The sequence below is a fragment of the Stegostoma tigrinum genome, chromosome 34 (assembly GCF_030684315.1).
Source record: "Stegostoma tigrinum isolate sSteTig4 chromosome 34, sSteTig4.hap1, whole genome shotgun sequence".
Lineage (NCBI taxonomy): Eukaryota > Metazoa > Chordata > Chondrichthyes > Orectolobiformes > Stegostomatidae > Stegostoma > Stegostoma tigrinum.
This window is the reverse complement of record NC_081387.1, coordinates 12,022,550-12,047,905: the sequence shown is the minus strand read 5'-3', so window position 1 is coordinate 12,047,905 and position 25,356 is coordinate 12,022,550. Positions and strand designations below refer to the sequence as shown.

The 25,356-nt window shown below is 42.1% G+C and overlaps 1 protein-coding gene across 2 annotated transcripts in view; it reads right to left on the bottom strand.

Moving 5' to 3' along the window:
- The window catches only part of LOC125467691 (complement C4-like), a 101,427-nt gene that overhangs the window by 6,481 nt on the left and 69,590 nt on the right, over positions 1-25,356 (bottom strand). For both annotated transcript variants that reach the window (XM_048563854.2, XM_059639638.1), the window contains exons 30-38: positions 23,683-23,841; positions 22,936-22,995; positions 20,069-20,162; positions 17,578-17,734; positions 13,512-13,614; positions 7,791-7,865; positions 6,934-7,036; positions 4,391-4,480; positions 2,077-2,169 (exon numbers count right to left, since the gene is read on the bottom strand). In XM_048563854.2, coding sequence (XP_048419811.2) covers positions 2,077-2,169; positions 4,391-4,480; positions 6,934-7,036; positions 7,791-7,865; positions 13,512-13,614; positions 17,578-17,734; positions 20,069-20,162; positions 22,936-22,995; positions 23,683-23,841 — 934 coding nt within the window. The remainder of the gene's footprint in view (positions 1-2,076; positions 2,170-4,390; positions 4,481-6,933; positions 7,037-7,790; positions 7,866-13,511; positions 13,615-17,577; positions 17,735-20,068; positions 20,163-22,935; positions 22,996-23,682; positions 23,842-25,356) is intronic.

Sequence of the window (25,356 nt, the reverse complement as noted above, 5' to 3'; positions counted from 1 at the left end):
AGGGGAGTCTGATTGTGATAGATAGATAACCTCGGCCCTCATTCAGTCGTCACACCGATCAGCTGATCAAATGCACCCAACCAGAGACAGTGGGGTGAATCTTACTTTTCTTCTGGCCAAGTGTCAGTTTTGGTGAGTTTTTAAAGAAGGAGATTTCTCGCTGTAGACATGGCCGAACCAGTTACCTATCTCTCCCCTATTGCCAGCTTTTAGCCCATATCGATCACTCGCCCTGGCTGAGAGATCTCACTACAGCCCAGGTATCTCGGATAGGACTAAGATCCCTGGCGCCCAGGTTTAAAAGGCTGTCATGCACCTAGAAGCACACTGTCTGCCCGGGGACGCCAAGCATGGTCCGTGACCTGACCTGGATGTGGCTGGCAGGTGGGATTTGGCATCCACTTTGCAGGCAGGCACCCAGAGGTGGTGTAGAGGAGAAACCTCCTCATCCCCAGGGCTGCCGGAGGAGGCCACAGTGCCAGACCCTGCCAACTTGGTCGGAATCTGGTGGAGTCTCAGCCTTTTGGAGGAACACCTAGCCGAGTGTGAACCAGATCAATGGCTTTGTCCATTCTGACCGTGTTTAGCGCCACTGTCTCCTCTCTGCCACCTCACATCCACTCCATATTCTCGCTCCAAGCCTTCAGAGGGAAGTTAGAGATAGCATCAGATGCAAAAATGAGGCATACACATTGGCAAAAAAAAAACCCTGAGAAGTGGGAACAGTTTAGAGGTCAGCCAGGGATTGATTAAGAAGGAGGAAATAGAACGCTAGAGTTCACTTGTGGGAAATGTAAGAACTGACTGTAAAAGCTTCTTTAGGGTGTGTAAAAAGCAAAACTTTTGATGAAAACTAATGTAGATCCCTTACAGTCAGAAACAGGGGCATTGATAATGGGGGCAGAAAAATGGCTGACAAACTAAATGCTTACTTCGCTTCTGTCTTCACAAAGATGGACACAAATAACATACCAGAAATGATGGGGAAACACAGTTTATAAGATGGAGAAACAGAAGCAAATTTGCATTAGGAGAGAAATGGCTTTGGGGAAATTGATGGGATTGGAGGCTGATCAATCCTCAAAGTCTGATAATCTGCATCCCAGAGCAATTAAGGAAGTGATACAAGAAATAGTCCTTTACGGTCATCTTCCAAGATTCTGGAACAGCTCCTACAGATCAGAGGGTAGCTAATGTAACCCCACTATTAGGCAGGGAGTTCCAGATCTAGAGGGCATAGGTTTAAGGTGAGAGGAAGAAAAGATTTAAAAGGGAACTGAAGGGCAACTTTTTCACACAGATGGTAGTGTGTGTATGGAATGAGCTGCCAGTGCAAGTGGTGGAGGCTGGTATAACTACAGAGCGAGACAGGAGTCATGCAAGCCTGGCATCTCTCTGGTTGAGGGGGCAAAATGTAAAAAGGTGAGGTGAGGTCAGGGGGTGCCATGAGCATCCGGGCAGGCTCAAAGTGAGACACTAAGAGAGCCCTGAGATGTGGCCTGGTCCAATCTGTCTGCCAGGTGCTATGCCTGAAAGCAAAGAGTCCTTGGAGCAGCATTGTGAATGACCATAGTTGCAGCGGTCTAAGGGACAGCTTTACAGTGCAGAAGGGTTCCCAGTGGCCCTTGGAGAATGTCTTGACATGTTGGCCTTGGGTGACCTGACAAAAGTTTTGGAGGAGCAAGGTGTGAACTGATGCTCTGACTTTCATGTCAATGAGTAGTTCCCTCACATCAGACAGTAGGAGAGCAAGCATGTTGATGAAGTGAGATAGGCAGTTAAAAATTTCGGCAGCAAGCAATAATCCTTGTTTATAGGCACCTCACTATTGCTGAGATGCCTCGCTGCACAGGACTTAGTTGGAAAATTTCTCCTGATATGGAGTAATGTCCCTGATTTATCACCATAGCCCATTTCATTCAGAACCCTGTAACATTCTGCCTTCTGAATCCATAACTTATGTGTCTCCTTCCAACTGTGTTAGCAAATCAAGTGCTTTATAGCAGAGCGCTAGGAATTATGGTGCAGGAGCATCCCATCTCAACACTTCCACACTGACAAATCTGAAGCATTTACCGTATTCTACAATTGGGCTGTAGCAGGCAAAATCAATCCGTCTGTCATCGACCACATCCGAGGAAAATGTTCTCTTCAGGCGAGGGCAGCTACCTGAGAGAGATGGGGAGACAGAGAGAGTTAAAGAGATCCGTGTTTACAGCCTCCGACAGATTGTGAAATGGGACAGATTATTTGGCAAATGAATAGAGTGTGGCAATAACTTAATGTTGTGTGAAATAACGGTGAGTATGCTTAAAGTGTCCAGGTGTTGCAGTTGATCAGAAACCAAACTGGTCCAACCATAATGTGGCTCGGTCAAAGCTTAGCAATCCTACAGTGAGTAGCTCACTTCCTGATATCCAAAGTCTATCCATCATCTTTAAGGCACAACTCAGGAGTGTGATGGAATACTCCCCACTTGCCTGGATGAGTGCAGCCCCAGCAACACTCAGGGAGCTTGACGCCGTCCAGGACAAAGCAACACTCATGTAACATTCAGCTCCTTCATGAATGATGCACAATGTGTGTGCTGTCTACAAGATGCATTGCATTAATTCAACAAGGGTCCTCCAACGGCACCTTCCAAACCTACCACATTGAAGATAAGGACAGCATGGATATACCAACACCTGCAAGTTCCCCTCCAAACCACACACCATCGTTGGAAAATATCTTGCTATTCCTTTCAGCGTCATGGGATCATCAAATATAGACAGGGTAGGAACTCCCTTCCTGACAGCATTGTGGTTGCTCTTACTCCCCAAGGACAGCAGCGGTTCAAGAAGGCAGCTCACCACCACCTCCTACAGGGCAATTGGGGATGGGCAATAAATGCTGCCCAGACAATATTGCCCACATCCTTTGACCAAATTAAAAAATTAAAGTTATGGGCCCAGGCGAAAAGTAGTACTTATTTTAAGAGTAATCCAGATTCCACCTCTGGATACCAGTGTGTGGTGACTGATGGGTCAGATAAACCCATTCAAATAATCCAGTTAAAGGCTACCACTGCCCCATGTTCAATTTTATTTTGAAAGTTATACTCAAATTTCCTGCCACTATCCTTTCAGCTGACACAATCCAGCCAGCAGAGAATTGCTGTGATTTTGGTTTGTCAATTGTAGAGTCATAGATTCCTGCAGCATGGAAATACACCCATCAGTCTCACCAGGCCGTGCTGACCATAATCCCAAACTAAACTAGCCCCAGCTGCCCGCTTCTGATCCATATCCCTCCACACCTTTCTAATGCATGTCTTTATCCAAATCACTTTCAAATATTATAACTGCGCCCACATCCACCACTTCCTCAGGAAGTTCATTCCACACGTGAACCACCCTCTGTATAAAAAGCTGGCCCCTCATGTCTTTTTAAATCTCTCTCTCTTCTCACTTTAAAAATGGATCCCCTCGTCTTGAAATCTCCCATCCTAGGGAAAAGAGACCTACCATTTACCATATCTATCTATCATGACTTTTTAAACTTCTACAAGGTCTCCTATCAACCTCCTATGCTCCAGTGAAAAAAGTCCCAGCCTATCCAACCTTTCTTTATTTGTCAAACCTTCCAAACCCAGCAACGTCCCGGTAAACCTTCTCTGAACCCTCTCCAGATTAATAATATCCTTCCACAACAGATTGACTAGAACCAGACACAGTACTCCAGAACAGGCCACACCAATATCCTGTAGACAGCACATCTCAACCCCTCTACTCAAAAGACTGAACAATGAAGTGTGTTAAATGCCTTTTAACTACTCTGTCTATATTTGATGTAAACCTCTAGGAATTGTGTCTGGTAACCAGGTTTCTCCTCCATTACACAGTGACTGCCATGTACGAGTTTGAGTAACTCGATTAATGCACTCATCACCTTCCCTGCTCTGATGGAAAATAATTGCACTTCACCAGTCTCTCTCAGAGAAACATCATTCAATAATGTAGGCACTGCCAGATCTCAGAAGGTTAAACACAGTTGCTAGTCATCATTGACCTCCTGCAGTGCGGGATTCAGCCCAACACAGCCAGACTGCCCCTCCGAAGACCATCCCACCCCGACCCACTCCCCTACCCCTGTATGTCCCATCTCTAACCCAAACATTCCCCGGACACTACAGGTACGGCCGATTCACCTATGCCGCACATCTTTGGACTGTGGGGCGAAATCAGAGCACCCAGAGGAAACCCACGCAGACACAGGGAGAATGTGCAAACTCCACACAGACAGTCGCCCGAGGGTGGAATCGAACCCGGGTCCCTGGCGTCGTGAGGCAGCCAAGCTAACCTCAGAGTCACCAATCTTTGGAATTTCTCACGGAGGAATAGAAACTTACCTTCAGCACATTCACAAACTTCATTCTGGCAGAGCTTTGATACGATGGTGCTTTGTTCTGGAGCATTATAAAATATGGCGCATTTAATACCTGCAACCCAATCAACAAATAACAAGAATTAACTCACCTGCAATACTTGTTTTACTGTTAGTTGCAATGGTCTGACATTCTAAATGCTAGTGTCTGCTAATTGTACATGTTTGTTTATTGCAATCATTTAGCCAATACGCAGAAAGTGAATCAGAGACAATTGCATTAGAGTCAATTTACTCTCTGCGGTATCGTACTGGCACTGGAGGGGGTGCAGAGGAGATTCACTTGGTTGATTCCAGAGTTGAGGGGGTTGGCTTACAAGGAGAGATTGAGTAGACTGGGACTGTACCCACTGGAATTTGGAAGAATGGGTTGGGGGGGGGGTGTTGTGGTGGTGGTGGATATTATAGAAGCATATGAAATAAAGAAGGGAATAGAACATAGAACATAGAACATAGAACAGTACTGCACAGAACAGGCCCTTCAGCCCACAATGTTGTGCCAAATAGATAAGATAGAAGCAGGGAGGTTGTTTCCACTGGTGAGTGAAACAGGAATGAGGGGTCATAGCCTCAAAATAAGGGCAAGCAGATTTAGGACTGAGCTGAGGAGGAACTTCTTCACCCAAAGGATTGTGAACCTTTGGAATTCCCTGCTCAAGTGAAGCAGCTGAGGCTACCTCATTGAATGTTTTTAAGGCAAAGACAGATTTTTGAACAGCAAAGGAATTAAGGGTTCTGGTGAGCAGGCGGGGAAGTGGAGTTGAGTCCATGAAAAGATCTGCCATGATAATTGAATGGTGGGGAGGCTCAAGGGGCCAGATGGTCTGCTCCTGTTCTTTATTTCTTATGTTCCTTCCTGTATGGTTCAAATGTGCCCCTTCCAACTTTTATGTACGTACAGAATATACCAGATAATAGGGTACGATTGATGCCAGTCAGCGTGCAGTGTGCCCCTTAGTGACAGCTCCAGCTCAAATACAATACTCCACAAATGTTCAGCAATGATTTACTGCAACCTGGTAGTCAACAGCCTGGGCATATCTCAGGTTCACTTTTGAAAACTATAAGGGCACAACATGACAAAATGGCAAACTAGTTGTAACCGTAATGTACAACTAGTGTGCTTCACTGTTGGTGTTACAGAGCCCAGTACATAAAATGGAATGGTTTTCTCCTGTCTGGCAATCTCTATCCCCAGTATCAATCACAAAATATCAGTGTCCACTCCTGCATGCGTCCAGTGCACAGTGAGTAAAAGGGAATGATTCACTCTAGTCTGGTGTTGTATTGTGATGATGCTATGGCTTTAAGGGGTATGTTTTGTCCCGGTTTCTTTTAGACAGAGTTTGGGAGACAGAAGCAGCCTGAGTGTGTGTAGTCAAGTTCCCACAGCTCCACGATTTTTAGGTGTAGCTTTCGGCAGTTGTTGCTGGGATCTCAGCAGGTTTGGAAGGCACTGCATCTCTCCCAGTTGCTACATTCTCTCACTCAGGATTGCTTTGTTAATACTCTTTCCTCCTGGATTGGAGAACTGCATGTGAGACAAGCTGTTTTCTGAATGTGCCCTTTGCCAAGGGTGTATTTATGGGATGTTACTATATTAGCATGGTTACTGTTTGGTGGTAAAATAATCTATTGTTTGGATACGTTTTTCCAATAGTTAAGTTGTTCCAAGTTCCTTTTTCTTGTGGTATGTTAACTGTTGTGTTTGAATAAAACATGGTTTGCTTAACGTCCAGCAGTTTGACCAATCGAATTGCATCTGGAACATAGCACCTCACATTTACTTTTCAAATACGAAACTGTTAGGGTCTAGGCTACCTTTTCATTATGCTTTGAGGGAGTCTGGGCTGATTCATAACAGTATGACCAGTATGAGTCTCAGTGTCAGCACCTCAGGCTGCACCTTACATGATTTTTGGCTAAATGCACTTAAAATTTTATAAGGTTTTTTTATTTTTGCCATGCAGTGTAGTGAGATTTCTCACTGCCTCTTACCAAACTCACCTAATCAAGCTACATCCATGCTCCTCATGTCCAATTCCAGCCACATTTTCCCATGCACTGCTGCCAGAAGAACTTGCCACTGCTAGGATATTCCAGGCTTGACTGGCACTCCTGGCACCAGTGCAATCTTTAGATATGAAACTGAATATTAAGGAGGCGAGTTGTGGCTTTTAACAAGCTTTAATACCCCTTCCACAGCAACTTGCTGCTGGATAATATGAGACATGTTTTGTCACTTGACAAAATGTAAAAGACGCAGCAAGATGCTCATGATATTGAGAAAAGCCTTGTGGGTCTCCTCACATAGTTCCACCACTAAATCTCCTTGATATGTTTGGAGGAAGTTTGGACACGCCCAGAACAGTCCACATCACTCAAAGCCTTATTATAGAGTCCACAGTTGGGAAGTGAATGTTCCATGTCATGAAGCATCAACTCAAGAGAAGACCTTGCTATTAATATTCAAATGAAACAATATATTGAGGCAGAGTCTGTACTCACTTGGGTTGTAATAATCATAAAGTGTTGCGCTTGCTGGTTGGATTAATCCAATGGGAATTATTTGCTTAGCACCGAATACAAAACATTCTTTCTGTTCTGTAACCTAGACAGGAAACAATTGACAAAGCAAGTTCACAAAGAGACACATAAAATGCACTCTCCCATGAATTTAAATAGTAATTCTAGGATTTAGACACATGAGGAGATGACTTGCTAATTGAACCTTCAACTCCATTTAGTCTGATCCCAGATCATTGATAATCCCATTCCGCTACCTTTTAGGAACAGGTTCTCTGATATCCTTCCCCAATGAAAAGAAATCCACCGATGTCTTTAAAGGTCCAAATATCTACAGTTCTGCTTTCTTCAGTGGGAAACATTCAGCCATCTACCACACTATGTGTGATAAGTTACTTTCAGATTAGATTCCTGAAAGGTTTAGCTCAAACTTGAGAAATAAAATGTCACTTTGCACTAGGCTCCCCCACTACACAAAATAATACCTTCCTCTCTATTGTTCCTGCAAGAGACTAAAAGCTCAGATATTATTTTTGATGGAACAATAGAGTACAATTCCATCAACATTATTCACAGTGGCCATCATAGCATTGCTGGTGTATAAACTCATGATTCATAAAGCCTCCCTAGTAATGTGCTGACATCTTTCATTTGAAATTCAGTTGTAGATGAAAGCTCCATTTGGTTTGAGGTGAACAGGCCAAGAGGTCACTAAGCTATGGTACTTTGGCCCAAACATTCAATTCTGATAGATTTGGCTCATACTTCCTTATTATCCAGTTATAGTCAGCAAAGAGAGAATGAGCATACATAACATTATTGGCAAACTGTGACATTACCGTGTCCAGATAGAGGAGCATCCTCCCATCTTTGAACTCATATGAATCGATGTACCTGTCAGTGAGATCTTTCAGCTGGAAAGAAACATATTTCCAATTACCACCATTACAAACACTCTTACTCCTGATTGATACGGACACTTTTCATGCTGTGCACTCTAATAAAGGGACGCCACAATAGTAGTTTTTGGGGTCCACATGGTTGCAACAAGAGAAAACTCTTCATTTGGGAAAGAATATTTAAATTTAATTTTGGCCCTCATATACAAATGTTGACAGTTAACGATCAGTCCTGTTCATCAACGCAGATTGGAAAGTAGAGATAACAAAGAAGGAGCTGCAATAGCAGGGGTTGAGCAGAACCATTTAGGAAACTGATGTGGCCTAATGGTGGAACTGAGCATTGCATTGAATGCCACCATTGTGTCTCTGTCCAGTAGTTGGCCAAGGAAAATTAGCCAATCCTTATCATACCTTTGTGCTGTCTCCATTAATTGGAAGTCAATTCTGATTTAACAACTATTTAAGATTTTCACCATCATCTTTTATTGAGTTTAGTCAATCCTGGAGATATGCAGTGCCACTAAGTAGCAGATGTACATACAGGTAGAAAAGACAGGGCTGAATCTTCCCACATTTAAGCAGGTTGTCATTTTTGTTGAGTTTCATGCAGGGTTTCCCCCCTCAAGGCCAAAACAGGGTCCTCATGCAATCATCCCAAACTTATGGGGTGACATGGTGGCTCAGTGGGTTAGCACTGCTGCCTCATAGCACCAGGGACCCAGGTTTGATTCCAGCCTCTGGTGACTGCCTGGGTACAGTCTGTGTGTTCTCCCTGTGTATGTGTGGCTTTCTTGCCCCAGTCCAAAGGTGTGTCAGTGGACTGACTGTGGGGGAATGCAGGGTTACAGGGATAGAGTGTCAGTCTGTAAAACACTTCATGGTTTGAAGCATTTTCCCCAGACATATTTGGTAAGGGGAAATTATGAATGCAGCTGTATCTCTTTTTTTTTGTTAAATGAGTTAACCATTGCACGTCAATAACCTGCTCGCTGATGTTTAGTTTGGGTCTTGCCTGGATCTTTCAGTGGGCGAAAAGGCTGGACTCCAGTGAGAGTGTCTGTGAACTGTAGCATCATGGAGCCTCTCGTAATTGAAGCCAACAGGACTCACTGGGTTATAACTAGTACAAAGGAAGATGGTTGTTGTTGGTGATCAATCACCTCAGATTCAGGGACACAGAAACATAGGAACAGGTCTGAGCCATTCAATCTCTGTTCTAGCATCATAGATCATGGCCGATCATCTATTTCAATGACAGTCTGAGATCTCCATCTCCAGAAATCTATTGATTTCCAGCCCAAGCTCCCACAATACCCTTTGAGCAAGATTCACTACCCACTGAGTGAAGAAATTCCTCCTCATCTCTGTCTTAATTGGCCTACTTCTTATTTTGAAGCTGTGGTCCCTGGCTCTTGGCTTACCACCCCAAGGGAAACATTCTACCTATATCCAGCCTGACTTGCCCTGTTAGAACTTTGTGAGCTTCAATAAGGTTGTCTCTCTAGAGTATATAGGCCCAGCTTCTTCAATCTCTCCTTATAAGGCTTAGAAGTTAATCTGCTAAATCCATGCCAATCTATGGTTACTGCATCCTCCCTTAGACAATGGGACCAAAGCTGAACATATTACTCCAGGTGGTTCACGAGAAGTTCCAACTTAATTGCACAAAGATATCTTTACTCCTGTACTCAAACCCCTTCCTCAAGACAGTGCCATATGTCCAACTGTATTCATTTGCTTTATCAGTGACTACTCTTCCACTGCAGAAACATAGAGACCTAGAGGATTGGAACAGGAGAAGGCATTTGACCTTTAGAGCCTGCTCCACCATGCAAATAATCATGGCTGATCATTGAGCTCAATCCCGTCGTCCTATTCTCCTTGATCATTTCACCCCAAAGGCCTTTTCTACTTCTATCTTGCAAACACATAATATTTTGGCCTCAAATGCTTTTTGTAATAGTGAATTATACAGTCCCTCTAAGTGATGTAATTTTTCATCTTTGTCCCAAAATGTCTACCCCTTAATCTTAAGCTGTGACTAGACTCTCCCATCACCGAGACATCCTTCCTGCCTATAACGTGTCTAATCCTTTTAGCATTTCATAGGTTTCTATGAGATTGCCCCTTCACTCTTCCCAACTCCAGTGAATACAACCTTAACTGACTCAAGTTCTCAACACGTCAGTCCTGCCATCCCAGGAATCAATTCGGAAAACCTTTGCTGCACTCCTATAGAAAGAGGATCCTTCCTCAGATAAGGAGAACAATACTGCACTTAATATGCCAGGGGTGGTCCTACCAATTCCCCGAAAATTGCATGATGTGGAGGTGCCGGTGTGGGACTGGGGTCGACAAAGTCAGGAATCACACGACACCAGGTTGTAGTCCAACAGGTTTATTTGAAGTCACAAGCTTTTGTAACGCTGCTCCTTCTTCAGGTGAAGTCCTAGCAAAGGAGCAGCGCTCAGAAAGCTTGTGATTTCAAGTAAACCTGTTGGGCTATAACCTGGTGTTGTGTGATTCCTGAGCTGATAATTGCAGCAAGACATCTTGCTCCTGGACCTGAACTCTCTCACAATGAAAGCCATGATTTAGTTTGACTTCTTTACTACCTGCTGCACTTTCTAACTTTCAGCGACTGGTACAAAAGGACATCCAGGTCTCACTGGACATTCTCCCCTTTCGGTTTACAAACATTCAAAGAACAATCTGCCTTCATAATTTTGCTACCAAAGTGAATAATCTCACATTTACCACATTATACTTCATCCACCATGCATTTGCCAACTCACCAAGCCCGTTCCAAATCATACTGCAACACCTCTGCATCCTCCTCACAGCTCACCCTTCCCACATAGCTTTGTGTCATCTACAAATTTTGAGATAATATATTTAGTTCCCTCATCTAAATCATTAACATCTATCATGAATAACTGGGGTCCTAGTACCAATTCCTGTGACACCCTACTAATCACTGCCAGCCATTCAGAAACAAACCCTGTGTGCCTACGCTTTGTTCTCTGTGTGCTAACCAATTTTCAATCCAAATCAATACATTATTCTCAATTCCATGTGCTTTAATTTTACACATTAATCTCTTATGTGGGACTTTCATCAAAAGCCCTTTTGAAAATCCAAATAAACTACATTCACTGGCTCTTCCTAATCAATTCTGCCAGTTACATCTTTGAAGAATCCCAGTAGATTTGTCAAGCATGATGTCCCTCTTGTGACTGTGTTAACTCTACCACTGTTTTCTAATTGCTCCGCTATAAATTGCTTGATATTAGACACTAACATTGCTCCCACTATAGACATCAGAATCACTGGTCTATAATTCCCTCTTTTCTCTCTGCCATCCTTTTTAGATAGTGGGATTACATGAGCTACCCCCCAATTTGTAAGACCTGTTCGCAGAGTCTAAAGAATCTTGGAAGATGCCCGCTAAGATATCCACTGTATCTAGGGATATTCCCTGAAGAAGTCTGGGATATAGATTATCAGGCCTTGGGGATTTATCAGCATTCAATCCTGCCAATTTCTCCAAAACTATTCAATAATAAGGTATGCTTCATTTCCTCAATCTTCCTAAATCCTGTGTTCTCCATCACTTCTGGTGTATTATTTGTGTCTTCCTTTGTGAAGACAGAAGTGAAGTACGAATTTGGTTTGACAGCTATTTCTTTGCTCCCTGTTACAAATTCCCCTGTTTCTGACTGTAAAAGGCCTACATTTTTGTTCTCTTCACATACCTTTTGAAATGTTTATAGTCAGCTCTTAAGTTCACCACAAGCTTATACTCTATTTTCCCTTGATTAATCAATACTTTTGGCCTTTTTTGATGACTTCTAAATGTTCTCAATTCTGTAGTTCATTTTTCTTTCCAATTTGTTTGCCTCATGTTTGCATCTAATATTATTTCTAACTCCCTTCATAAGCCATGGTTTGGCAACTGTTCTCTTCCCACTCTCGCTCATGAGAGGAATAAAATTTTTGTGTTGTTTGCCCATTCACTTTTGGAATGTTTGCAATAGCCTATCCACTGTCATTCCTTTCAGTAACATTTCTCAATCCAACCTCACACCATTGTAGTTTCACTTATTGAGATTCAGGACATTAAACTCAGAATTAACTACTTCCCTTTCCATCTGGATGAAAGAGTCCATCATATAATGGTCACTATCCCAAAGGGGTCTCTCACAACAATAATTACCAATTATTCCTTTCTTATTGTATTATACCCGGTCTAAGGCGTTCTGTTTTCTAGGGATTTCCTTTGCTTTGGTCCAAAAAATGATCCTGTATACACTTTAGCGATTCCTCCTCCAACGTATTGACTAATTTGATTCTATATGTAGATTAAAGTCACCATAATTACACATTTTCCATTATATTTTGATGGTTTTTCACGTTTTTTTTTAATCTCTTGATATTTCTTAATTCTACCCACACAGACGCAACATTATACGAGTCCTAGTATCTTTCCTTAATATCCTCTTTAACCAAAATGCAACACTTTTCCACTTCTGTCCTAAATACTAAATTTCCCTGGGTAACAGTTCCCATCCCTGGTCACCCTTGCAGCCATGTCTGCATAATCCCAGCTATACCATACCCATTCACATCTATTTGCATGATTAATTCATCTACTTCATTTTGAATGCTCCATGTATTCAGATATGAAGCCTTAAGGCTTGTCTCTTTTTACATTCCTTGTCCCATTCCCATTTCTTATCTTCTTTATTCATGGGATGAGGGCATCACTGGCCCAACCTCTTATTGCCCAGCAGGCAGTTCAGAGTCAACCACATTGCTGAGGGTCTGGAGTCACAGGTAGGCCAGACCAGGTAAGGATGGCAGTTTCCTTCTCTAAAGGACATCAGTGAACCAGGTGGGTTTTTCCCCTGACAATCAACAACGGATTGTCATAGTCATCATTAGAGTCTTAATTCCAGATATTTATTGAATTCAAATTCCACCATCTGCTGTGGAAGGATTTGAACCCGGGTCCCCAGAACATTATCTGGGTCTCTGGATTAACAACCCTGTGATAGTACCACTAGACCATTGCCTCCCCGCAGTATAGACTTCCTTGATTCTAACCCTTGATCCCTTTGTCAATCACTGCTCTTGCTCTCCTTTCTGTCATTTGTCATTGCTTCCTGTGATGCCTTGTTGCCAGTTTAGTCTAAACCCTTCCCAACCACCATAAAGTTGGAAGTGGGGATGTCCATTGATGACTGTGTAGGGTCCAGCTGTATTTGCAATTTGTATGTAATGCGGCAATCTGTGTCCATCTGGAGAAAGACCACTAAGTCTTGCATTAATAAATGGCAGCTCATATTCTTGCTACACCACTGACAGGAAAAGGCCTATCTTCAAAAGAAAGATGTCTGTTAGCTTATTTGAACTCACTGCCCGGATTGCTGGCCCATTCTAGCATTGGAACAATTCTAACGTTTCCACAAAACAATAAGAAATTTAACATCTTTATCCCAGTTATTATTTCAGAGACTTTTTTCACCCTGAAGATACCCTGAAGATTTTTAAAGACTAATTTGATTTCATGATTCCATAAGAAAAATGGACTGTTTTGTTAATAATTACAATTGTTATCCAACAAGCAATAACCTTGTGAAAACAAAAAAGCCAAACCTTATCCAAATCTGCATTTTCTGGTTCAAAACCACTCAGCATTGAGATGTCCACAATAGCCATTCCAGAGGGTCTCTGTCCATTCTCACCATCTGGCTTATGCCTTTGTGAAAGAAAACAAATATCTCAAATCACACCAATGTAATCAGTTAGCTCCCAGCATACTTAAAGTAAGGTGAATGCAAGGTTCCATTTTAATGTGAGCATTGTTGAAGTATTTCTTTTTCATTCATTCATGGGATGAAGGCATCGCTGGCTAGGTGAGCATTCATTGCTCATCCCTAATTGCCCAGAGGGCTGTTTAGAGTCAACCACATTGTGGTGGGTCTGGAGTCACATGTAGGCCAGACTGGACTGTGGTGATTGTAAAGAGGTCAATTAGGTTAACCTCATAGAATATTGGTTCCCTAATTGTGGCTGTTAATCTCATCCAATCAGGGAGCCCTGGCTGACAGATAGAAACAGCAGCGTCAGAGGTTCTGTTCACACTAGGAACCAGCTCCGATAGAGCTGGATCAGCATCAAGGACCCTGCATGTGTTAATAAAGGGTGACTTGATGACAGGATACTGACCTCTGTGGAGTTATTTCACAGTCAGGTAAGGATGACAGCTTCCTTCTCCAAAAGGACATTACTGAACCAGATGTCAAAAGCCAACAATGCATTTGTGCTAATTATTAGATGTTTACTTTCAGTTTTTTTAATGAATTCAAATGCCACCATCTGCTGTGAAAGGATTTGAACCTGGATCTCCAGAGCCTTCCTTGGATCAACAGTCCAGCAAATGTACCACTAGGCTGTCACCTCCCCTTAATAAGTAAGAGTGTACAAAAACAGAAAAGCTCAGCAGGTCTGGCAGCATCTGTGAAGAAAAAGCCTGAGTTAACGTTTCGGGTCCAGTGACCCTTCCTCAGAACATGTAAAAGTGAACATTGCCAGAGCAACCCGGGCTCCTTCTTTGGTAAACTCAGTTGGCTGGTATGGAGCAAATCAGTGCCAACAACATGAGGCTCAATCGCCATTTTGGCTGGAGTGGATCCGAACCTTACCTCCTTTCCATACCCCTGATGGGTACATAGCTCAAAAAGGTGTGGCAGTAAGATTGGCAGCTTGTTTTGCAGTCAGTTCAAGAGAAAAGACGTTTGGATACATGGTCATTCAGCCACCATCCAGCTGCCTACCCCCACCATCCATTTGTGGTTTCATCTCAGACTAAATTGTGTGCCAGAGATCTGGAGTCATATGTAGGCCAGACCAGGTAAGGATGGCAGTTTCCCTTATTAAAGGACAATAGTGAGTCATAAGTGGGTTTTCCTGACAATTGATATGTTATTAGATCCCTAATATTAGGTTTTACTTTAATTTGGATCCACCATCTGCCGTGGTAGGATTTGAACCCAAATCTCCAGCACATTACCTAGGTCTCTGGATTAACAGTCCCCAGTGATAATACCACCAGGTCTTCACATTACCAGACGAGCAAGTATCTGTCGGGGTTATTTGATTATGGATGCTTATCATTCCAAGCATTAATACATTGTTTAAAGTGAATTCCTTGAGTGCGGTTGGAGCTGCCATCATCCAGGTAAGTGGAGAGCACTGTGTCACACTCCTGCACTGGCGGCTGTACACACACCAAGAAGCACAGGCTAATGTTTGGGGATGGGCTTTCAGAATCATGTCACAGGAGCCAAAAAAGTTCAAATTCGATTTTTAAAATAAGGAATTGAGAGCTACACTCTGGAATGGTGACCGCGGCAACCAAATGATTCACTTGTATCCCTTAGGGATGGAAATCTGATGTCCTTTATGGAGTTTGGCTCCAGTGGGAGTTCAGGTTTGCTAGAATGTGGCTGGCTCTTTACTGCCCGCTGAAATGATTTTGCAAGTCGCTTAATTCAAGGTGGGCAACAAACACTAGCGTTGCCATTGATACTACATCCCATAGAAAAATATCCATTAAAACAGACTTGCGCTTTGTCGGTGATGGGCTGAAGGTTGCAAGGTAATTTGCCCACTGCAGAATTCCCAGACTCTGTTCTTCCCTTGTATCGCTAATATAGCATGAATAATTAATTCAAAACGGTATCTGCAATGTCTGTAATGCTTTCACAGAAATGCACCGTTATTAGAGTCAGGGTCAATTCATGCAAACTTTTTGTACAAGATCAGATTTGATTTTGAGGACAGCAGTGAGGCAACAGGACTCACCACTGACCTTAAAGAAAGTTGTACACGAGCCTAGTGACCTTGTGATGTGGGTTACTCCTTTTCCTGATGATTGTTTAAAAATGACACATAGTCAAGGTGATGCCTTGATATCTATGGTGAGGGAAGCAATGTAAGTAAACTGAAGGATTCTGACACAATATACCAAGAAGTTATAAACTCTCACTATCCTTCAATTTTAATTTAAATATTCAGACTATGAAGTAAACCATTTTTGGCTGGCATTAGATAAAAGCAAGAATACTGACTAAGACTCAAGAAGGTTTGTGCAAAATTCATGAAATTGTGTCAAAAAATAGATTTAGATTTTTGGCACCAGTAAGATTTGCAGCAAGAGATAAACATTCAAACTATATTTCGTTCACCATTCTCATTTTCTCCAAGTATTTGATTTCCTCTAAGTGAGAACGTTCACGTCAATATCATGGCACACCCAGAAAGCCTCTACCATATATTTACTGGAGACATGTCGCATCACTGACAACAGGTACTGGGTTTCTGATTGCGGGGATGGCAGCACTGAGGTATGAGGAGAGACTGGGTCGATTAGGATTGTGCTCACCGGAGTCGAGAAGAATTGGGGTGAGGGAGAGGAGTTCTTATAGAAACATATATAATTCTAATAGGACCAAACAAGTTAGACTCAGGAAGGATGCTCCCGATGGTCAGGGGGCCCAGAACCAGATGTCATAGCTTAAGGACAAGACACGAACGTCTTACGACTAAGATGAGGAGAAATTTCTTCACCCAGAGAGCAGCGAGCCTGTGGAATTCACTACCAGGTTCATGGTTCCTTGAAAGTGGAGTGGCCGGTAGACAGGGTAATGAAGGTGATGTTTGGTACATTTGCCTTTATTGGTCAGTGCATTGAGTAGAAGGATTGGGATGTCATGTAGCAGCTGTACAGGACACTGGTTGAGCCACCCTAGGAACACCGCATTCAATTCTGGGCCTATTTTCGCTTGGAGTTTAGGAAATCATGAGGGACATAGAAGAGTGAATAGCTAAGACATTTTCCCCAAGGTAGGGAGTCCAAATCTAGAGGGCATAGGTTTAAGGTGAGAGGAGAAAGATTTAAAAGGGGCCTGGGGCAACTTACTCACACAGAGGATGATGGGATGGAATAAGCTGCTAGAGGAGGTGGTGGAGTCTCTGTAAAACTAAAAGGCATCTGGGTGGGTACATCAATAGGAACGGTTTAGAGGGATATGGGCCAAATGCTGGTACGGGATTAATTTAGGATATCTGGTCAACATGGACGAGTTGGACCGAAGGGTCTGTTTCCATGACTCTATGAGCGCAGGATGTTGTTGACATTAAAAACATCATGTGTTTTAAAGAAGGAAGTAGATATAGCACTTGTGGCTAAAAGAATCAAGGGAGGGGGCGAGGTTAGGGTATTCAGCTTGACTATCATAACGAGTGGTGGATGAAAACCGAAAGAACTGCGGATGCTGTAAATCAGGAACAAAAACGGAAGTTGCTGGAAAAGCTCAGCAGGGCTGGCAGCATCTGTAGAGAAAAAAAATCAGAGTTAACATTTTGGGTCCGGTGACCCTTTATCAGAACTCAGTTAAATGTTCACTCTGTTTTTTTCTTTACAGATGCTGCCAGACCTGCTGAGCTTTATCAGCAACTTCTGTTTTTCCTTTGTTCCTGATAACGAATGGTGGGGAACGTTCAAGGGGGCTGAGTGGCCTACTCCTGCCAAAGTGCATGCTCCAAAAGTTACACTGCATTTCAGTGAGAATAACAGCAATTATCATTGACAGCTTCACAAGACAACTGCAAATACCACAAATTAGCACTGATTACTGCAGAGGTTATCAGCACTGACCAAACGCAGACTTCATAGTAAAGAACTGTGGCTGCATTATCGATTGGAACATCCCTCTTTCTCCGAGAACGTAGATCAAACCAGCTGATCCCATTCATGGGCTGGTCTGCTGCCATTGGCTCGCCATATTCGCCATAGTCAGGGTAATCTGAATCTCCTGCAAGAATTGAAAATTTTAGCATTATTCCACTCCTTTATTGCATTCAGCAGTAATCAACTGGTCCTGTTCAATGGGACATGGCAAGGAATGACTTGGGAGCAGGGCAAGGTGATTTGGCCCTTCAGCCCTGCTCCACTATTTGGTAAAATCATGGATAATTTGGTTGTGGTCTCAACTCTACTCCCCGTAATGTTTCACATTCTGCTTGATCAAAAATCTATCCAACCCAGCCAGAAATATAGCCAATAGCCGAGCCTCTACTACTTACTGGTGAAGAGAATCCCAGGATCAGGAAAACCACCATGTTACTGGGTTATACATTCCCACTTTCTTTGACGATGTTTTGTTAAATTGCTGCATGAATTGGGCACTTGCATCGTTTTGAGTCTAAAACAGCATCTGCGCAATTCCACACGTTACATAATGAGTGACACAGAAACACGAACACCCAGCCTTCTGGGAAGCAAGGTAACATCCTTTACAGATGGACTTTTAATTAAAATGATAATGCAACATCGTTCAGCACTTGCTAATCTTCGAATGTGCTTTTGAATTGAAAAAATTTAACTCCTCTGCACATTGGTGAGTTTATCATGCCTTTGCAAGTTCTCAATAATTTAGTAGTTGGCGCAGTTGTAGATTTCACGATGACAGGACAGTAAAATTGAAGGAAAAATGACAGATAGCAATAAAAGTGATGAATCGCTTTAGGAGGCCTATTATAGATAAGCTATAGTATGAATAGAATGACTTCAAAAAATGGTAAATAAGTAAAAAAGCATTGATGTTCACAGACACAAACCATGACTGATGGCTGGATAAGTTGGTAGGGTGGTTAAATTGAAAGAAAATGGTGACATGACTTTAAAAAAAAGCTGTATAAAATAAAACCCAGAAGACCACATTAGAGAATTACAAAACATTGGTTAAGCATTGGTTGAAGTAATATGAGGAATTCCACACAGCATGCAATTGGGAAATTTGATTGAATGCAATATTGAGGTGAGTTGGTTGCAAGAGTAGGGAGGTTATGCTTCAGTGAGATAGGGCTTTGGAGAGACTGCAAACAAAGATACAGAGAGTGCTGGAAAAACTCAGCGGGTCCACGGAGAGAGAACCATGTGTTGAGTGTGGTAGAAAAACTGAAAGGAGCTTGAAAATATATTTTTATCACCAAGGAAGAGGAGGAGCAAGAAGGAAGATGGTGTTGAGATCCAGTGCAAAGGACAAGCTGGGTTGTAAATATTGGAAAAAAGGAAAGAAATGTAAAGTGGGTGGAAGTTAAGGTGTGAAAGGGAGCAAATTCGTCCTCTACTGAGTGCAAAACAGACAAGACACAGACATAACAAAGCTGTTGGTGGGTTGGGGAGGAGATGGAATACAAGGAAAAGTGAAGAACATTGGTCAGATTTCCACCATGAGCAGAATTTGCTTTCCTTGGTAAGACTGCATCTGGAGTACTGCGGTATAATACAAGTCACCACTCTTAAGGAAGGATATTCCTGCACTGGAAGCACTTTAAAAAGGTTTACTAGGCCAATGCATGGAACGAGCAAATAGCCTTTTGGGCAAAGGCTAGCAGGCCAGGAATGTCTCCTCTGGAGTTTAGAAGAGTCATAGGTGACGTAATTCAAACATGTAAGATTCTGAGCAGGCTTGACCAAGTTGACGTTGAAAGGACGTTTCTTCATGCGGGAGAACCTGGAGGCAGGGGCAATAGTTTGAAAATAAGGAGTCACCTACTTAAGACAGAGCTGAGGCAAAATATTCTTTCGGAGCTTTACACTAGAATTCCCTTTTTAAGGCAGACTGGATAGATTCTTGATCACCAAAGGGATGAAAAACTATCGGATTTGGGGTTAAAATCAGATTATCCATGATCTAAGTGAATGGCGAAGCAGGGTCAATGGGCCGAATGGCTCCCCTTGTTCCTTGCTTGTATATTTGTATACGTGTAATTTTAGGCACTAAACTACAGTTAAGACGTAAAAGCTTTTGATAGGGAGCGGAGGAGGTCTGTTAAGGACAAGGGATGATGGATTTAAGTCATTGGGAAAAGATTGAGATTGAGTTTTTCATTCAATGATTCATCTGAATGCTACTGTCCTGAAAAGATATTGGAAGAAAATTTCATGAACAAATGTGAAAACCACTTGTAAACTCATGAAGATGAGAAACTTACAAGATCACAAATAAAAGGTAGGATCTGGGCCTCCTTCTGCCTGGTCTTTCACAGTGCCAGCACAGATAGGGTGGTCCAAAAGCAATCTTGTGCTTTAGCTTTCTGCCATTCCATAATCCAAGTACATCAGGGAACTAGCCAATACTCGCCTTCATATTCCACTTTGCCCTTAACTGTAACCTCAAATCTGAAATAATCACAGGTGTCCTTGGGTTCCTCCAGAAGTTGGTACGTTTTCAGAATCTAACATTTTTTGGAGAGAAACACAAAATCTTGGTTAAAACAAAGAATTTGACAAGGATTGAGGGTGATGGTGATGTTTGAGAAACCAACATTCGGGTTAGGGTTAGATTTAGTTAGACTTTGAAGAAAATAGGAAACAATTATTTGGCCAGAATATTTTAGGGACACTGCGCAAAACACAAACATGAGGAGTACTGGTATGATTGCTAGAACATGCATAGAACTGATGAGAATACCAACAAGGTGGTGCCATACTGCATTTAAAAGGCATCTGGATGGGTACTTGAACAGGAAGGGTTTAGAGGGACATGGGCCAAATGCTGGCAAATGGAACTGGATTAATTTAGGATATCTGGTCAGCATGGACGAGTTGGACTGAAGGGTCTGTTTCTGTGCTGTATAACTCTAAGGTGGGAAAGTCTGTTTGAAAGTAAATCACCAACTTAATATTGAAAAGATATACAACTAAGGAAACCAAAGATCATAAGGACTTGGAAGGTGCAAATTGATATAACTGAATCCTCTCTGATGAAGGGTCTAGGCCCTGAAACGTCAGCTTTTGTGCTCCTGAGATGCTGCTTGGCCTGCTGTGTTCATCCAGCTCCGCACTTTGTTACCTTGTGCTATTGAATTGTGCGCCTTTATTCCTTACTCATAACACTTATATTTTCTTGTCTCCTGGTGTCTGTGTGGAACTGTGTACAAATGTGTAAGAAGGAGCTGAAGTCTGAGTTAGTAGAGATAAAAGTTGATCATTCATATTTTGTCTGCTTGTGGTTAGAACTGATAACAGAATCATAGAATCCCTACAGTCAAACCATTCAACCCATACCAACCCTGTGAACAGTACCCCACCTAGACCAATGCCATCCCTGTACTTCCCATGGCTAACTCACCTAGCCTGCACATCCCCTGGACACTATGTGCAATTTTGCATGGCCAATCCACCCACACTGCCCGTTATCAACCTGTGGGAGGAAACCAGAGCACCTAGAGGAAACATACATAGATATGGGAGAATGTGCAAACTCCACCCAAGGGCTGGAATCAGACCCGATCCTTGGCACTGTGAGGCTGCAGTGCTAACAACTGTGAAACCATGATGTCCCTTATATTTTCTTGCATCATGATGTCAAAATGAAATTGCGTATAGGGGTTTAAGCCAAAGTTAGTTGATCATTGATTTTTTGCTTGCTTGTGGTTAGAACTGAAAATGGAATCCCTACAGTGTGGAAGCAGGCCATTCGTCCCATCGAGTTACAGTAATAGTTCTTGTTAGGTACATAAGACCATAAGGCCATTCGGCCCATCAAGTCCACTCCGCCATCTAAATCATGGCTGATGGACATTTCAACTCCACTTCCCTGCACTCTCCCCATAGCCCTTGATTCCTTGTGAGATCAAGAATTTGTCGATCTCTGCCTTGAAGGCATCCAACGTCCCGGCCTCCACTGCACTTCGTGGAAATGAATTCCACAAGCCCACCACACTCTGGCTGAAGAAATGTCATCTCATTTCCATTTTAAATTGACCCCCTATAATTCTAAGGCTGTGCCCACGGGTTCCAGTCTCCCCGCCTAATGGAAACAACTTCCCAGTGTCCACCCTTTTTAAGCCATACATTATCTTGTAAGTTTCTATTAGATCTCCCCTCAACCTTCTAAACTCTAATGAGTACAATCCCAGGATCCTTAGCCGTTCATCGTACGTTAAACTTACCATTCCAGGGATCATCCATGTGAATCTCTGCTGGACACACTCCAGGGCTAGTATGTCCTTCCTGAAGCCTGATTAGTTAACCTGAACTGATCTGATGGGTAAACTGGAAACTTTTAGTAACTTGTGTGAATCTTTAACTTTACGGACAATGCTTGTGGGGTTCAAGGTATCAGTGTGCTTTTCCAAGTGGGTCATTACAGATATTTTTCCCCTGCCTTCTCTTCTCTAAAGAGAATAGACCAAGACTGTTCAATCTCTCTTGATAGTTATAATCCCTTTACTCTAGCACATTGCTTGTAATTGTTTTTTTTCCACGGAGTGACTCCAGTGTTTCTATAGCTGGGCAATATGGAGTAAGGATTGCTTTCAGTGCACATGTTGGGACAGGATTTGGGGGACTATGAACTGTGATCATATGGTGGGTTGCAGGACACAGTTTAAATTAAAGAGACATGGTACCATTTAGAAATTTGGTAATAGACTTGTCTTTGATTAACAACAGAGATAGCACTGATAAAAACAGCAGATGTTTATTAAATATAACATGCCTGCAGCTTAAGAATATAGGAGTGTAGCAAACGAGGAAATAGGAGCAGGAGTGGGCTTTTTGACCATCAAACCTGCTCCCTCATTTAATTAGAAGGATTATCTGCCTTAATTCTATTTTCCCACAATGTCCCCGATTTCTTCAATATCTTTACTATCGAGAAATCTCTTCATCTCTATCTTGAGTGACTCAAAGACTCACTCTCGGAATGAAGAAGTCCACCCTCAGCTCAATCCAAAGTGGTCTGTACCTCGTGTTGAGACTGTGTCCCTTGGTTCCTGTCCACCCAACACCTCCCAAAAACACCCCCAGGCTGGATGAAACATCCTTGTCTTGTTATATTTGCCGAACCTGATGAGTGTTTTGTATGGCATCACCCATTGTTTCTGGATTATCTTTGGCAAACGTCTTTCTGTGCTGTTCAGGGTGGCACAGCTCAAAAAATTACATAGAAGATACACTGTTTACGTATTTATTTAAATATTGAACAAAAATAAGTCTACTCACCGTGAGTGTTCCATTCCCTCTGCCTGATAGCTTCACATTAATGTTTTCTCCCAGGGGGAACTATGACAAGACATAACAAATTGTGTGTTATGGATGATAGCGCTGTTTCTAGTTCATAAGCCCGGTCTTTGAATACTGCTCGCTGATCCAGCTCAAGGTTGTGTTCATGTAACTGATACGTGTGCTGAGGGGTTATTGCCATTTACTGCATAAGTCATCTGATTACTTGACCAGATTTAGACCTGCACTGAACAGCCCAGCATGAACTGCTCGGGATGCCAAAAACAGACCTGAACCAGGAAACCAAAACAGGCAAAATCACATTCATCATTGGTTATATTCACTGGCCCAAAACTCATTCTGAATAACTTCAAAAGCAATGAATGCCTGAAGTATGTCATAGCACTGGGATTCAGCCTATTCTGCTCATCTTCCCATGTCCAATTTCATCTCCTCTGTCCATCCTGTCTTGTGATGAATACCAGCTTTCCTGTTAGGCAGTTTCCAAATGAGAAATATATCAGCAAACCGCAACAACTCCCCCAACCACCAGCCCACACCCCCAAATTAAATTCAGCTCTGAGCAAGATCAGTGCATCTGCAATTTGTAAACTAACTTCAGAATGCACATTTTGTTAAGCATTATCAATATATTCACACGTTATGTAGATAGATGCAATGCACCATTCATTAAGAATTGTATTGAAATCCCTTAAACATAGAATTGCCTTTCTATCCAATTCTTACCTTTAGATGTTCCTGAACCAGAGCATTTTTCCCGTGTATTGCAATTTTCTCTGTACCGCTTCTACTAGGGCTGCTGAAAGTGAATGTAATATCTATTTCTTCTGGTTGATAGGTTGCAATGCTGTATTCTGCCAGAGCTTCTAGGGCTAACACTGTGTCCTTTCAGCAGAAAGAAAATGAGGGTTAACTTTATTGTAATATAATCGTTATCAATTGATGGGTAGACATATGCTGATTGAATGATATGACTGTTCTTGTTTGTTTCACATGCAGAAACAAAGTATATAATCATTTCTGTGTTTTGCCAGCCCACCCAGTGATCTATGGATAAAGGGGCTCCCTTTCAGAGAAACCTCTGATAAGAAATTTCCTCATGTTTATTCCTTGAGATGGTAGCAATGTATTAAAAAGTCTGGAACACTAACCCAGAAGCCCAGGAGTTGGTGGAATTTAAATTTAATTGATAAAATATGCGATCGAAAAGTCATAGTGCTGGCTGTATACTTATTATTGATTGAGATGCTATGACCAGACACGTCAGATGTCTGACCGAAATACAACAATAGATTATATTTTAGTTTGCTTTTAAAGAGTTGGTTTTTCACTCTGAGAGAGGCATGCAATATTGTAGATTTTGATATAGAAATAAAAAAGGATTTATTCAGCAAAATGATAAAATAGAATCAGTCAATCTACTTATGTTTAACACAGACTGAAGGAGTTTTAAACACAGTAAAAACATTATCCCATGAGATTAAAACATTCCTTAACAAGTTCAAAAGCAATCCAACTGTTCACCTCTGTCTTTGGGCTTGGTCTCCACCTGTCGTTTACTCCTTATTCCCTCCTTATCTTCTGCATAAAAGTAACATTTTCCTGGCTACCATCAGTTCTGAGGGAAGGTCACTCGACCTGAAATGTTAACTCTGACTTCGCTCCACAGATGCTGCCAGACCTGCTGAGCTTTTCCAGCAATTTTTGGTTTTGTTTCTGATTTCGAGCAACTGCAGTTCTTTCAGTTTTTATAATCCAACAGCAACCTTTGTGCAGTGTGCACACTAGAATCCATTTCCCTAACGCCTTGATAAGTTTAATATAATTGTAACTTTGAAGCGTAGACAGGATTCACCAGGAGTTGTATGATCGATCCAGGAATAAGCTGAGCTTTAAAGAAGGTCAGCTTCAAATCCTCTGCAGTGCTTCATCTCAACATTTCTGGTCTCGAACTATCACTAACTCCTTACTTTCAGGTAAGCCAGTTGTCCTATATTCTCCCTTTCATCAGAGCACTGCTCATATACATGCATCTAAATGCGAGGAACAGAACTGCTCAAAACATGGTGAAACTGAAGCGAACAGCTCTCTCTCTCTCTAAGCTATATGTGTCTCACTTAAGTTTAAAAAGATTCACAGTGCAGAAAGTTCTAACAGAATACTTAAGGTGTGATTGTTTACTTTGCCAGATGGTAATTAAAATAAACAAAAACCCGTTAGGCTCCCAAACTCACTCTGACCGATTGTTTTAAAAGGAATAACAACGTGTACAAAATTACTTGCAATGTTAATTATTAACTTCAGACACACAACTAACTTAAAATTCAAAACCCAACCATAAAATTGCTGATGTTAAAATATATTTAACTCGGATAGTTTATGTCACAATTGTCATTGAAA